This window comes from Eretmochelys imbricata, chromosome 11, assembly GCF_965152235.1.
Source record: "Eretmochelys imbricata isolate rEreImb1 chromosome 11, rEreImb1.hap1, whole genome shotgun sequence".
Taxonomy (NCBI): domain Eukaryota; kingdom Metazoa; phylum Chordata; order Testudines; family Cheloniidae; genus Eretmochelys; species Eretmochelys imbricata.
The window spans coordinates 43561942-43575324 of record NC_135582.1 but is presented as its reverse complement, the minus strand read 5'-3'; the positions used below and the strand labels follow the sequence as shown (position 1 = coordinate 43575324).

General features: G+C 37.1%; 1 protein-coding gene across 4 annotated transcripts in view; it reads right to left on the bottom strand.

Annotated features, from left to right (window-relative positions):
* Window positions 1–979: 979 nt before the first annotated feature.
* Window positions 980–13383, bottom strand: part of MTX2 (metaxin 2) — a 52480-nt gene continuing 40076 nt past the window's right edge. For all 4 annotated transcript variants that reach the window (XM_077830180.1, XM_077830182.1, XM_077830183.1 and 1 more), the window contains 7 exons: window positions 10666–10738; window positions 7563–7639; window positions 6594–6686; window positions 6008–6046; window positions 5451–5576; window positions 4666–4742; window positions 980–1500 (listed from right to left, as the gene is read on the bottom strand). In XM_077830180.1, the coding sequence (XP_077686306.1) occupies window positions 1290–1500; window positions 4666–4742; window positions 5451–5576; window positions 6008–6046; window positions 6594–6686; window positions 7563–7639; window positions 10666–10738 (696 nt within the window). In that variant the 3' untranslated portion in view covers window positions 980–1289. The remainder of the gene's footprint in view (window positions 1501–4665; window positions 4743–5450; window positions 5577–6007; window positions 6047–6593; window positions 6687–7562; window positions 7640–10665; window positions 10739–13383) is intronic.

Genomic DNA, 13383 nt, shown 5'->3' with positions numbered 1-13383 from the left:
AAGCACTGAAAGACAAAAAATGAGAAGTGACAAAATTAAAGACTGATGCAGTAAAAATGACTGATGCCTGAAAAATTTGATTTGACTACTAGTTTTTAATCAGTTGGTTGCCAGAAAACTAGAAGTCTGTTTTGCCATCTGGTCCCAGATAGAGAAGCTTTTGTTGAGGTGAAATAATTAAGATACTGTAAATAGTTCTTTCACTTTTAGCTCGGTAATTCAAAACTAGAACAGATTGGCGTGAGAGAATCAACACCCCAAAATGGCCTATCAGATTCCCTATCAAAAATGAGCTAATAATCTCAATGCCTTTTCCATATCCACATCACAAAAAAACAACAACTTTGGACACCTTTCATTGCTATCTGAGCAGAGGTCAAGGACTCATGTCCTTTCTTTCCCAGAAGTTGTCATTCTGAGACACCTTTTTGGGACAGCGCATGGAAACTTGCATGGCTGATGCCCATGCTGCACTGTTCTGTGCATTGATAGGAGGTCTCCACTCTCCGAGGCTGTTTACTTTCCACCTTTCACAAGCACTACAGTCACCTCAATTTCTTTTCTTTCTTTTTTTTAATTTCTCAAAACAATACAAACAAATCTTAAAAGGTGCTTTAACTTTATTGCATTGTTACCATTTCGTTTAAAGTTAGTGGTACCCTACATTTGATAAAGCTCTTCATTTATGAAGATATACTCTTCATTTATCCATTTGGTTTAGAATGCTAATCTCTTAAAAGGACCTAATCACCTTGTAAACACACTGACTTTCAAAGTGGAAACTTGTTGAAGCCTGAATAGAGTAAATTTTCCTATTACTTGCCTACCTTCTAGTCAACAAGTTAATCCTACAGGGTGTAATGCAAATTACTTTTCAGATCCTCCTAGCAGAAGGGCAAAAGGAAACACTGTTTCTAACATACGACTAAAGCTTATTAAAAGGTTTTAGGAAAGATTGAACAGTCACTTTTAAAAATAGTAGTTTTTCATTTCTTTTTATTTTTAATACAGATACAATATTGTTCCAAGGTCACTTTAGTTTAATATTTAATAGCCTATATGGCATTTAAATGGCAATACCTTAAAAATCATTTCATGTTAAATGTATACAGTGAATTCTATAACACACAAAATGCAGTTTGAACTTCCTGTGCTCCAGAATGTTTTAGCAGCTTCCAAGAGGTTTTATTACACACTTTTGCATTTTCAAAGCCATCATCATCATCTGTTAAACAATGAAATCAAAATTTGTTTCAGAAACTGGGCCTCCCCACCACAAAATGAAGCATTTAACTCGGTAGATAACCCTTTGAGGATTTGGATGCAGCACTTGCAGAGCTGTCTTTATCATGATCCTCAAAATAGTGTTGCTCTATTCTCCTGCAAAAGGCCACGAGGTTGCTGTAGTTTTTCACTTTTTCAGAGAGTTCATCACTGGTCAGCTGAGTAGTAAGAATTGTGAACAGATGTCCAAATACCAATGCATCTAACTCAGTTGGCCTATAAAAGAGACAGGGGAAAAAGTGGGCCTCTGGGAGTCAGAAAACACTGAAAACCTTATAAGGAAAATCCTACTGTACTCTGGTTTTTTTTAAATATTAAAAAAACTCCAAGTATTTTCTCAAAGTAATCAAACTGGTCATATTTAACCAAATAAAGCTCAAGATTTAACAAATGCATAAAACCTTAAATACAGTAGAACCTCAGAATTATGAACACCAGAGTTACAAACTGACCAGTCAGCCATACACCTTGTTTGGAAGCAAATACAGTACAGCACTGTGTTAAATGTAAACTACTAAAAAAATAAAGGGAAATTAAAAAAAAAAAAAGATTTGACAAGGTAAGGAAACTGTTTCTGTGCTTGTTTCATTAAATTAAGGTGGTTAAAAGCAGCATTTTTCTTCTGCATAGTAAAGTTTCAAAGCTGTATTAAGTCAATGTTCCATTGTAAACTTTTGAAAGAACAACCATAATGTTTTGTTCAGAGTTACAAACATTTCAGAGTTATGAACAACCTCCATTCCTGAGGTGTTCATAACTCTGAGGTTCTACCATATTTTATATGTATACTAACAAATTTTGGCCTGAATTCTCAATTGCTGCTCAGTGCTCCCATTAACAAATGAGCGGTTTGGGGGGTTGTTTTTTTTCCCAAACAGTGAAGAAGTTACAAAATACCTTTTCATAAAATGCATGCAAAGCCTACCCACTGACTCCTCTGTCCAGCACCAACTGTTTCTCACTTTTGATTTTGTGGGAAGGGAATCTATATTCCCAGTCTCCTCTGCAGATACTGTGCATAACAAAACTACCCCTTCGAACAGAATGGTGCTCTTCAAAACAGCAAAAACGCCACATCTCTCCTGGGCTTTTCAGCCACCAAAAATTTCTTGACTAGTGCGAAAAAATAACTACATGGTAGTAGCATTTATGGCCATCTCTTTTGTGTTAAAGAGACTAAACAAATGGAAATAAAACACTGTAACCAAAACCACCATAACCCAAAGGAGAACAGTGGTTTCTTGAATAAGTCTGCAGTCATACTCATGGCTATTTCAGAGTAACAGCCATGTTAGTCTGTATTCGCAAAAACAAAAGGAGTACTTGTGGCTAAATTGGTTAGTCTCTAAGGTGCCACAAGTACTCCTTTTCCTTTTACTCATGGCTATGTGTACAAGCCTTCCATAGCTTGACCTTAGTGAACTTTTTGCAGCTCTGGTCTATCTGCAAACAAAACAAAAAAAAACCCCAAAAAACATTTTCCTTAAGTATATTTTAACAATTTAGAGCTTTTCTTCACTAATGTCCAAGAACTACATACTAAGTATTAATGAGCTAGAAGAATATTTTATGAGACTAATTATTGAGAAACTCTACTACTATTTACAGACAAAAAACATTAAAAAAATTAAAGGTTGAAAGCGTGTGTTATGGAATCCACCTAACACCCCCAAACAATAGCATATCCTTTACAAAACAAATACCACCTTTATAAAAGACTGTTCAGAATGCCTCAAAATGAATAGTTGGAATAACTGTTCTCTACTACTATGTAATCCTACAGCACTCACTCTCATCCAACTACACTGCCCACCTAACCTTAACTTTGCAAAATCTTTGGGGGAAAAGAGGCAAGAAACAAAATATTACAGCCTGCTAATTGAGGCATTTTTCCATCCCCACCTAATGTACTGGGGATCATAAACTGAGCTTTCTTCGGTCTGGTCCAAACTAACAAGTAACAGTCAGTTGAAGTAAACTTAACCTATGGGAAAAACCAAACAATCCAATATAGTTACTCAGTTTCCCAGTTCCTCCTTGCTTTCTGATTCTGTGACATAGCTGGACAAGAAAATTGCTTCCTCCCACACTCAGATGCCTCCCCTCTGAATCCCAGTGGCTCCTTCATATATCCTTGCTTTAATAAGCCGTCAGTTAACCCCTTCCCTGTCTCTATTAGTGTGTAATGTCACAAGCTAATTTTATTTAAGTGTCTTTGTAATTTCCCCATTGTCACCCCACCAAAAATACCTAAAACTGGCCCCCAGATACTGCCATAATCAGGGGAATGCAAAGGCAGCTTTAAAAAAAAAAATCACATACATCGCACTTGGAATGTATATTCTTTATGTAACTTCATGGTTCACATGCCATGGTGATGGGTGCAGTACATGAATATATTCAACATTATTTTAAATTCACAGTAATTACAAGAATATTTTTGGGAGAGTACACATTTGCAACTGGACCTGACTGACAATAGCAAAGGACATCTGGTATATGTCAGATCTGGGTCTGCGGTGGCTTTTCTGCAAAGGCCCAGAACAGTACTTACACAAATCATAGCTGCTACTTTGTAATCAATCCTTTGTGAGGAGAAGACCAGTGTTTCCCCACAGTCATATGACTTCACAGGCATCTTCATGTGAACCCAACTCTTTAAAGTATGTCTACGCTGCAATCCAAAGTATGAATCCTTTACCTGCAGTAGCACAGCTAAAAACAGCAGCGTCGATGTGGAGACACAGGCTTCAGCACAAGCTAGCAACATGAGTATTTACCCAGGGTCCCCAGTGTGCTTGTTCAGGCCGTGCTGCTATTTTCATCTGTGCTAGCGCCCTTAAAGCTAGTGTGGTATGTCTACACGGGCTGCAATCACACCTTGGGATGCAGTGTAGACATAGCCTTCCCCGCCACTGTGTCACTTGAATTAACCTATGCAGGAAGCGCGGTTGGATCAAAATACGTCTCATTCATTCTGCTTATCATGCATTAGCGCACTTACACTGATAGGTATCTAAGAAATGCCAACATATGCTAATGTAATTAAGAGGATTATTGCTTAGTTACCTATTAAAACTACAGGTTTCTGTTTTTACATTATATGTTTTTAACTGACAAACTATTGTGTATTCTGTATCATGTCAGTAGAAAATAGGATTAAGTCTAAAAAACACTAGAGAAAATATATGAAATATTTTATGGAAACTTAGTATCTTTTATAATTTCAGAAATTCTTATATATGCAATTTATGGATTCATTCCCACATGTTCCTTGCTGCTCATAAGGTATTAAAATAAGGCAAAAATAGTCCCCATCCAGCTATGTTCTGGAGAGTAATATACCTACAGTACATTACATTTCCATATAAAATAACTTACTGCTTATTGAAGAAATATGATTGTGTTCCCAGTCTTTGAGAGAGAGCTTGACAACACTGATCTACATCTTCCAACACCTAAACAAACAAAAGATTAGTACAGTACCTAAATAGTCAGATGAGAACACAATTCTCTACAAAATAGATCCCTTATTGCATACATAGGAGCAGTAGGCATTTGTAATAAATGACTAAATTAACTATGTAGATCATAGATGTTACACAGATTCCAATTACAAATCTTATTTCCAGACCTTCAATGACAAGTATATTGTTGACATAAGGAAAGTTGCTAATATTCCTATTGTCAGTAATTGGGTTAAAATTAATATATCAAATGTTTACCTCTAAACTTCCTTGTATTTTTCTTGGAGCTCCAAGAACAAAATTGCCACAATCCTGCAAAGGGACCCCATTATCTTCACATGGGAATCAGAGTCCTTGTCTGCTAATCCCTTTCCAGGATCATGGTCTAAACTCACATAAACAGACATTCAGCACAGAGATACATATTCATGAGAAAACATCTTTCATTTTTCTCAGACTGTGTGTGTGATTTAAAAGTTTATTGCTGTTGAAGCCAGAGACATGGATTCCATAGACAATTGTTTTAAATGTATGGAGTTTCACAATACATATATTTTATGAAACATAGGAAATAAAATATTGCTTCTCTGGAATTTTGACACTTTTGATATTTTATTTATATGTATTTCATTGCTGAGAGGTTATTTAAAAAAGAAAAAACAGAATGAAGAATTCAACTCTGGCTATTATCTGACTGACCTGTTCAAGTGACTTGCCAGCCCATCCAATAGCTTTCATCTTACGTCTGATCTCCCATTGTTTCTGATAGGCCAAAATGCGATTGAGAGGCCAAGGATAAGGGGATCCATACCTTGGATGAGTAATCTTTGTTTAAAAAAAACCCACAAACACAAAATCACTTTTTTTTAAAAAAAAAAGCAGGTAAGACAGTATGCTGTTATTTACAAAACAGCTATGGCTGTCATGGGTCAAAAGGCATTCACATTGGCTTTTGTAAAATATTAAGAAGTTACTCTGCACAGAAATTCATAGTTTGCAGCCTAAAGAAAAAGAAACCATTTACTCTATTACTCTAGCTGAAAAATATATAAAAACATATCTACTTTGCAGCCAGCTACCTTCAGTAATGACACACAGCTTCCCTAAAACGTATATGCAAGCAAAATTAAAGTGAAAAACTATATCATTAATGGTATAAACCTCAATGTTTCATTTATGAGTAGGGACTTGCATTTGCGAGCAAAAGTGTTTTCTCATTAAATTTTAATTAAGATAAATGCTGCAGAACCACTCACCTCCTGTACTGTAGTATCATCACACCACTGAAGATACAACTAGGGGAAAAAAATCACTTCTTTATTCTGAAATTTCAGTTAGACTGCACAGAGAGTTATTTCTAAATATTGATGTTTTCTTTTAAGTTAAATTAACAGCATATCCCACAAATATTTTAAGTCTAACAGTGCCTTCCATGAACACAAAAGAGAAGTTAATGGTGATGCTTACAAGACAAAAGCCTGGTTGCTAGTTCTCTTTCAGAACAGCCACCAGATCAGATTTGAAATTAAGATGGAGTTCAGAATACACTATATAAATTATGTGTCAACTTTCTTTACAGCTACATGTTAGTCTTTATAAACTCACCGCTGTTTTGTACAACAAAAATCAACCTCAATTCATGAAATTTTCATGACATTTGTAAAGAGACCACAGAGAATGTGGAGTTCTTTTCTTGTAAGGACACTAGCTTATGAGTTGATGAACTATTTCCCAATCTAAGAATTTGAAAATAAAATACATTTTCCACATAGAAAAAAAAACCCCTCCATTTTTGCCCACTTATCACCTACAAAATCAACAAATTATTATGGTTTGCTGTACCTCTGCTGTCAATAGCATATTATTGACTAATTCCATGTAGGCTTTCATCTCAGCTTTTTGGACTTCATCCAACCCATCACTGAGTGAATGGCCCTAAGGGGGTAAAAGAATATACAACCCTGTAAGAAAGGATATTACAATATTCAGCTAGGGCTTGAGCCAAAGTCAACAGAAGTCAATGTGCTTTAGATCAGGTCTTGATCTCTCTATATAGGTCTCTAAATCATAAAATAGATGGGTAAATATTATAAAGTACCTTCCATACTAAAATTACCTTCAGTATTAAACAGAAAATGTTCTATTGCAATATAATCAAACTCAAAAGACAAATGTAGATTTATTTTCAGCGACAGAACTACTGTGCATTTCTTTTTTAGCTGAGTACAACTTGATTTCATGGCTTCACTATTACTATGATTTCTTCTGTGTGAAGAAGTAAGTTGATGATATAAACAGTTTATCAAAATAAACTACTTAATAAGCAGACCCTGCTTTACAAGGATAGAACAAAGTAAAAGCAAATATAAACATATATTAGCTGAAATTTCAAGCCTTAAGCAAACACTGTATGTCTTTCTAAGAATACTATACTTGGGAGCCAAAAAAGAAGTGCTATTGCAAGGTCTAGGTTATTTTTCAGCTCCTTGTTAACATGATGAAATCCTGTACTTACAGCTGATTTCTATCATTTGAATAAATGCCAGAGGAAAATACCCCCATCATACCATCACAAACCCCCATTACACCATATTTTCCTTAAGCAAAAGGTTACTGCCTGCATTGGGGTTAATATATTTGCCACATTGTAAAAATGCAGTTACCTTTACATTCATATGAGGTTTTTCTACCTTACTCTCTTAAAAACTAATTATGTCACATTTCATACTAGTAAGCTAAATGAGTGCAAATGCTAAAAAGAGTGACTACCGTATTTAGCAGTTACTGATCAAGTATATTTAATATCCTTACCTTGGCTTTTACAAACTGGACTATGGGGCCAAGTTCAGATACTACTTGATTTCCTACACGAATAAAGGGTACTTTGCCTGCAGTGAGAGACGGTATATTTTTAGTAAATTAAACCTTTCAATACATACTGAGAATAATTTTTGAAATCATGGCTTTGAAGTGTTTCAGCACAAAGTCTATCAGATTGTACATGAGAGTGAACATTCAAAATTTCATTTGAGAGACACTTACAAATAGAGCCTCCCCACGCCTATCGCTTTAGTTCACACTTTTATGCTACGACTTGTCCTATTGATTGGCTTTCATGCTAACGTAGTGGTCCCCAAACTTTTCACCGTCGTGCCCCCCCTTACTCCTGTCCACCCCTCCACCCCCTAGGAACTAGGCCAGGAGCAGGGACATAGCTCAGGGGGTAGGGCGGTGGTCAGGAGTAAGGGGGCCAAGGCCGAGGCTGCAGCTGGGAACGGAGCCAAGGCCGGGGCGGAGGCTGGGACTGGGAGCTTAGCTGCAGCCAGGGCGGCGGAGGCTTTAAGTGGGGCTAAGGCAGGGTGAGGAACCATGGTGGAGGCTGGTAGCCAGGGCTGCGGCTGGGTTCAGAGCTGTGGCCAGGCTGTGGTGGGGGCCGGCAGCTGTGGCTGGAGGCAGTGCTGGAGCAGAGCTGGGATGGAGCAGGGCTGCATGGTTGCTCCCTCCCTGCCCTCTGTAGGGGCTGGCTCAGGCCACACCATACCCTGCCCCCCCACCCCTAGGTGGACATGCCCCACAGTTTGGGGACTACTGCTCTAACAAATATTTGCAAGTTATTGTACAAATCGATAGGTCTCAATCCAATCATGAATTAATCTTGCTTTGCTGGGAAGACTATTAGTTCAATGTTCCCCAAAGCATAACTGTGGAAATCCCAGGAAAGTAGATAGAGCACTTGGCCGTCTTTATGAAACACCTACTTGACAGATACCATCTTTAAACACCAGTACATACACAGTGCTATGTAATTTTAAGAAATTTAGATTATATATATGTATTTTACATATTGTTATTTAATCACCTCAACATGATGGAGGAGATGTTGGACATTTTTTGTTTTATGTTAGTAAACATAGTTCACTGAATATGACGTAAGACAATAATGGAGTTAGCCAATAAACGAAACAGGTCACAATACACAAAAGGCTCTCAAGGAGAGACAAGGAAAATGAGGACAGAAAAGTGTGTCTTCACAGAATATTTTAAAAGAACAAACCAAAGTCAAATATTATTTACAGGGTTTTTAAAAGTAATATAATTTGAAAGATATTAATGAAAATATTAAGAAGTCCAACCATATGCCAAACGCACAGAACCTACTACTAGACCTAGTTCAAACAGAGATCATAACAACATCTGGTTCAGTCATGGTCTTTATCATGAGATTCACTCCTCTCTGATTCACAGTCAGCCTAAGGGTAACAGATGAGGTGCACTGCACCAACAAAAACCTCATCTGCAGCCATATGATGACATATTACAATAGAAATGCAAAGTTTTCTGAATTGCAAAAACTATGGTTTATGTTGCTAGCATATAAAGATGATCCTTTGGTATTCCTATATCCACAGTCAGCATTTGACTCCCTCAAAAGGATCTTCTAGTTGTGAAAAGTAAGTATCATTGCAAAGTATCCTGCACAAGTGTGGAGATGCACGTCTGAGAACTACTGCAATCAGTTTGAGATTTTTTTCAGGAATGAAAACCTTTTATGAATAGCCTGTTTTGGTTGGAATTAATTTTAAATGTTATTAAAACGATATTGAAGTAAATAGAAAAACAAGGACAACAGTGCGCAAAAATAGTAGGGGCACTTAGGACGATGAATAAATCACCACATTTCTACTCCTAGCTGTATTTAAAATGGAACCAGTATGACAAATAGAATATCCTAGATGTGATCCGTACAGCACAACTCTCATCAGCCCCTGTCAGTCATGCTCCTTTCTGCATTATTTAGCCAGTGGTATAGAAAAAAAGCTGCAGACACAAGTAATGGTGTATTAGATAATAGCCATGTGGCTGGGAGGAAGGGAGTGCAAGAGGTGGAGAATGCAAGTATCACCGCTCCTATTCCCATGCATGTAAGATACTGGCTTGTTTCTACAAAGAGTCAGCCCATTGCGTTTATTTTGAAAGACTGATTTAAAAAAAAAATCCTGGTTTTGCTACAAGAACTGTACTGTTTTCAGTGCTACCAATCATTGAGATTTTTTTAAAAGCATTAATTAAAGACAGGATTCCAGCTTATTTTCCACTAATACCAAGAAGGAGGACCAGAGCTAACCATGCAGTATGCAAATACAAAGACCCATGTAGGCAAGCATTTTTACTACTCCATACTCGAATTAAAAATTATAGAAGTAGCTTAATTTAACTCACACAAACGGATCCTAATGCAATGAAGAATTTTAGGATATCAGAACTGTGTTGTGCATTCAGCAATTTTTTTCTAGTAACCTTTTAGATGAGAGCGTATAGAAATTTCCAACATAATTTGGGATAGCATACACATCAAATACTGAATCTGCGTTTTTTGCAATCAGAAGAGGACTGAAGTACAACACTGTTCTTGGTACTGATAGTTTATCCATGATCTGTCCACAATTATTAACATGCTGACAATCACCTTCCACCTAAGATTACAAAATGCATTTCTTCCCACCCTTACAACAGTGGAAAATGGAACACCATTGATTGGCCAACAGAGTATTGCCAGGGGTATCTCCCTGGAGATCAGAAGAGATACTTCTGCGTACAGAAATCTTTGGGGTTGAGAAGGCCAAGAGTCCCTAGGCTTTTTCTGAGAGTGTTACCACCAGACTTCTGAGTACCAAGTACATGAATCCACTGTATGTCCACTGCATTTAAAATTGCAATGCAGCACATTTAAAAAATTTGTATTTGATTTATCTCATTCTCTATAGAGAACAATCGCAGTAGACTAAGGAAAAAAATAAAGAGGCAACCCACATACACAAGCACTGACTGGCTGTTATCTGCAAGATGAGGTGCTGTTGCCATGGTATCAAAACATAGGTACTAACACAGTAATTTAAATGAACACCACACTTACCAGATGGGGACATATATTCTGCATTTGCTCTACAAACCACCTGGACTGGCAGATTGCACATTTGCAAAAAGGCCTGGAAACAAAGAGGAGCATAGAAATAGGAAAACACGTATTAGCTGATAGCAAAACATGGATTTGTTTTAAATATATTAAACTAATACTTAGCACAATGTTTATAAAGTACAGATATCTGTATTCTGTTTTAGGGAAAATAGAAAAGGAAAGAAAAAAAAATATAAAACTTCATTGGACAATAGTGTATACGGATATTGTCCAAAATCATTAGGAAGAATTCTTCTGTTTAACAAAGTTGCATCTGTTTTTCCCATTTTATGGTGGCATTTGACTGCCAAAGTTACTGTTGTTTATAAAAAGAAAAGGAGGACTTGTGGCACCTTAGAGACTAACCAATTTATTTGAGCATGAGCTTTCGTGAGCTACAGCTCACTTCATCTGATGTGCTGGAAATGGCCCAACTTGATTATCATACACATTGTAAGGAGAGCGATCACTTTAGATAAGCTATTACTAGCAGGAGAGTGGGGTGGGGGGAGGTATTGTTTCATGCTTTGTGTGTATATAAAAAGATCTTCTACACTTTCCACAGTATGCATCTGATGAAGTGAGCTGTAGCTCACGAAAGCTTATGCTCAAATAAATTGGTTAGTCTCCAAGGTGCCACAAGTCCTCCTTTTCTTTTTGTGGACACAGACTAACCCGGCTGCTACTCTGAAACCTGTTGTTTATAAGTCACCAATAATCATTCTAAGTGACATTTTGTCAACCTGAACATTGGGGCACAAATCTTCTGTGGTTATTATTGACTAATATGCTTCGAGAACAAGCCCCAGCATGTGCTACAACCCTAACATATTTAAAAAAAAAAAACAAAAAAAACCCCACATACTACAGGTCCCTCTGCTGCCATATTTTCACTAGCCAACATTTTCACGATTTTTGCTTTGCAATTCTGCTAGATTAAAAGGCAGGGTTTATTACCAATAAAGTTTAATTGAATTAAGGATATAGTTGACTAATGTCATGGTTTTTTATATCTATCTATAACCCCAGACAAAGCCATTTCCACAGGATACTAATTTTTATCAGCGGCAGTCATCATCACAAAATACTTACAGTGTTTCTGTGTAAGAATAAAAACTTTCACTAGGTAACTCACACTTTTGATAGTGAGAGCATGGCAAGTATAAATAACCTTTCAAGCTCAGTGGTGAGGAACACAATGTTAAATCCTATTGGGTATTTGGCATTCGCCTTTGCCAGCCAAAAGGCCAAAATCTCAAATTCCAAATCTGAAAGCTATTAATCCAGACTTGAGCCCTTCACTACTTTCTGAACAAAGGCAGGTACAACTAAATTATTTGTAAAGAGAATCTACTGCACATAAAAAGAAGTTTCATTATGATTTTAAGGATGGTATATGGACTTAACATGCATGCACGACAGCTTTGTTAACATAGCAGACCAGTAGGGTCTATCTGTTATATTGTGTGACACTGGCAGACCAGGTTTCAGCTCATGCCAGGGTCCCCATGTCTCAACTGAACACTGACAAACAAACAACTGGAATCAGTCTGGCTCACCTGTGTATTATCATTAGGACTAGGATTATATAAGAATATGTTTAGTGTTTACACTTTATTGAATGCTTGTAAATTGCTGCATGCATTAATCTCACTTATAGTATCTATATCCTATATTGTAAGGTAATATTTAAGAATTTGGATTGTAAACCTCTATGGGGTAAATCACCAGACAGGAGAAAGACATTAACTAGTGTAAAGTACTGGTCTCCAACAGAAGGTGCAACATCCTGGCCAACAAGGAAGTCCCATCAACACCAGACAGACTATTGTGGAACATTAAAGAGAACAATAGATTGTGATGCTCTGCACTCCTCCCCTCCCCATGAAGAGGAGTCATGCAAGTAAATTCATCTCATCAGCTGAGTTTGCAGCTCAGCGCGGGCGGGGGGGGGGGAGGAGGAGGAGGGAGGGGGGGAATAAAAAACCCTAACAAGAAGGAACGGTATCTCTATGCTGCTTGGACTCTAGGGGGCAAGGTTTTCTAAGCACAAGCAAGGAATCCCCAGCTGCTTAGCTCGGGTTAGCCCTAAAGGACATATACAGCTTGCTTATTATAGAAGCTTCTATTACCTTTTGAAACTTAAGATTGTAACTCATTTGTGTATAATGTTTACCTGCTTTAATCTTGTAAATAAACTCATTTTCTTTTCGTATTAATAAATCTGTCGATAGTTTATTTCAGTCTGCCCGGTACTTGAACCACTGCAGAAGAGCTTGACTTATTGATCAAGGTGAAAAGGGCTATTTCTGGTTCAAAGTACACAACCTCCCAGGAAAGAAAAACAGTCTTTTTCTACCTTTATTTTGGAAACAATCCCAGCCTGAGGAATGTATATTTTTTGCAGTTGTTTCAGTTCTACTGAATACAATTTTACTTGTATTAAAAAGACAAACTAATGTATGAAAATAAACTTTAACTAAAGGTAAGATTGTCACATAAACCAAGAAAAATTCAAATCTTAAATTGACACTTGCCTGTTGCCCACTATGCACAAGGGTGCCATCACTGTGTGATTTAATGTACCAAATACATTACATCTACAATAGTCAGGCACTAGGGGGCAAGTTTAATACATGGCTTTATATTTTTGGCCAAACAACTCTTCTTTCTTTA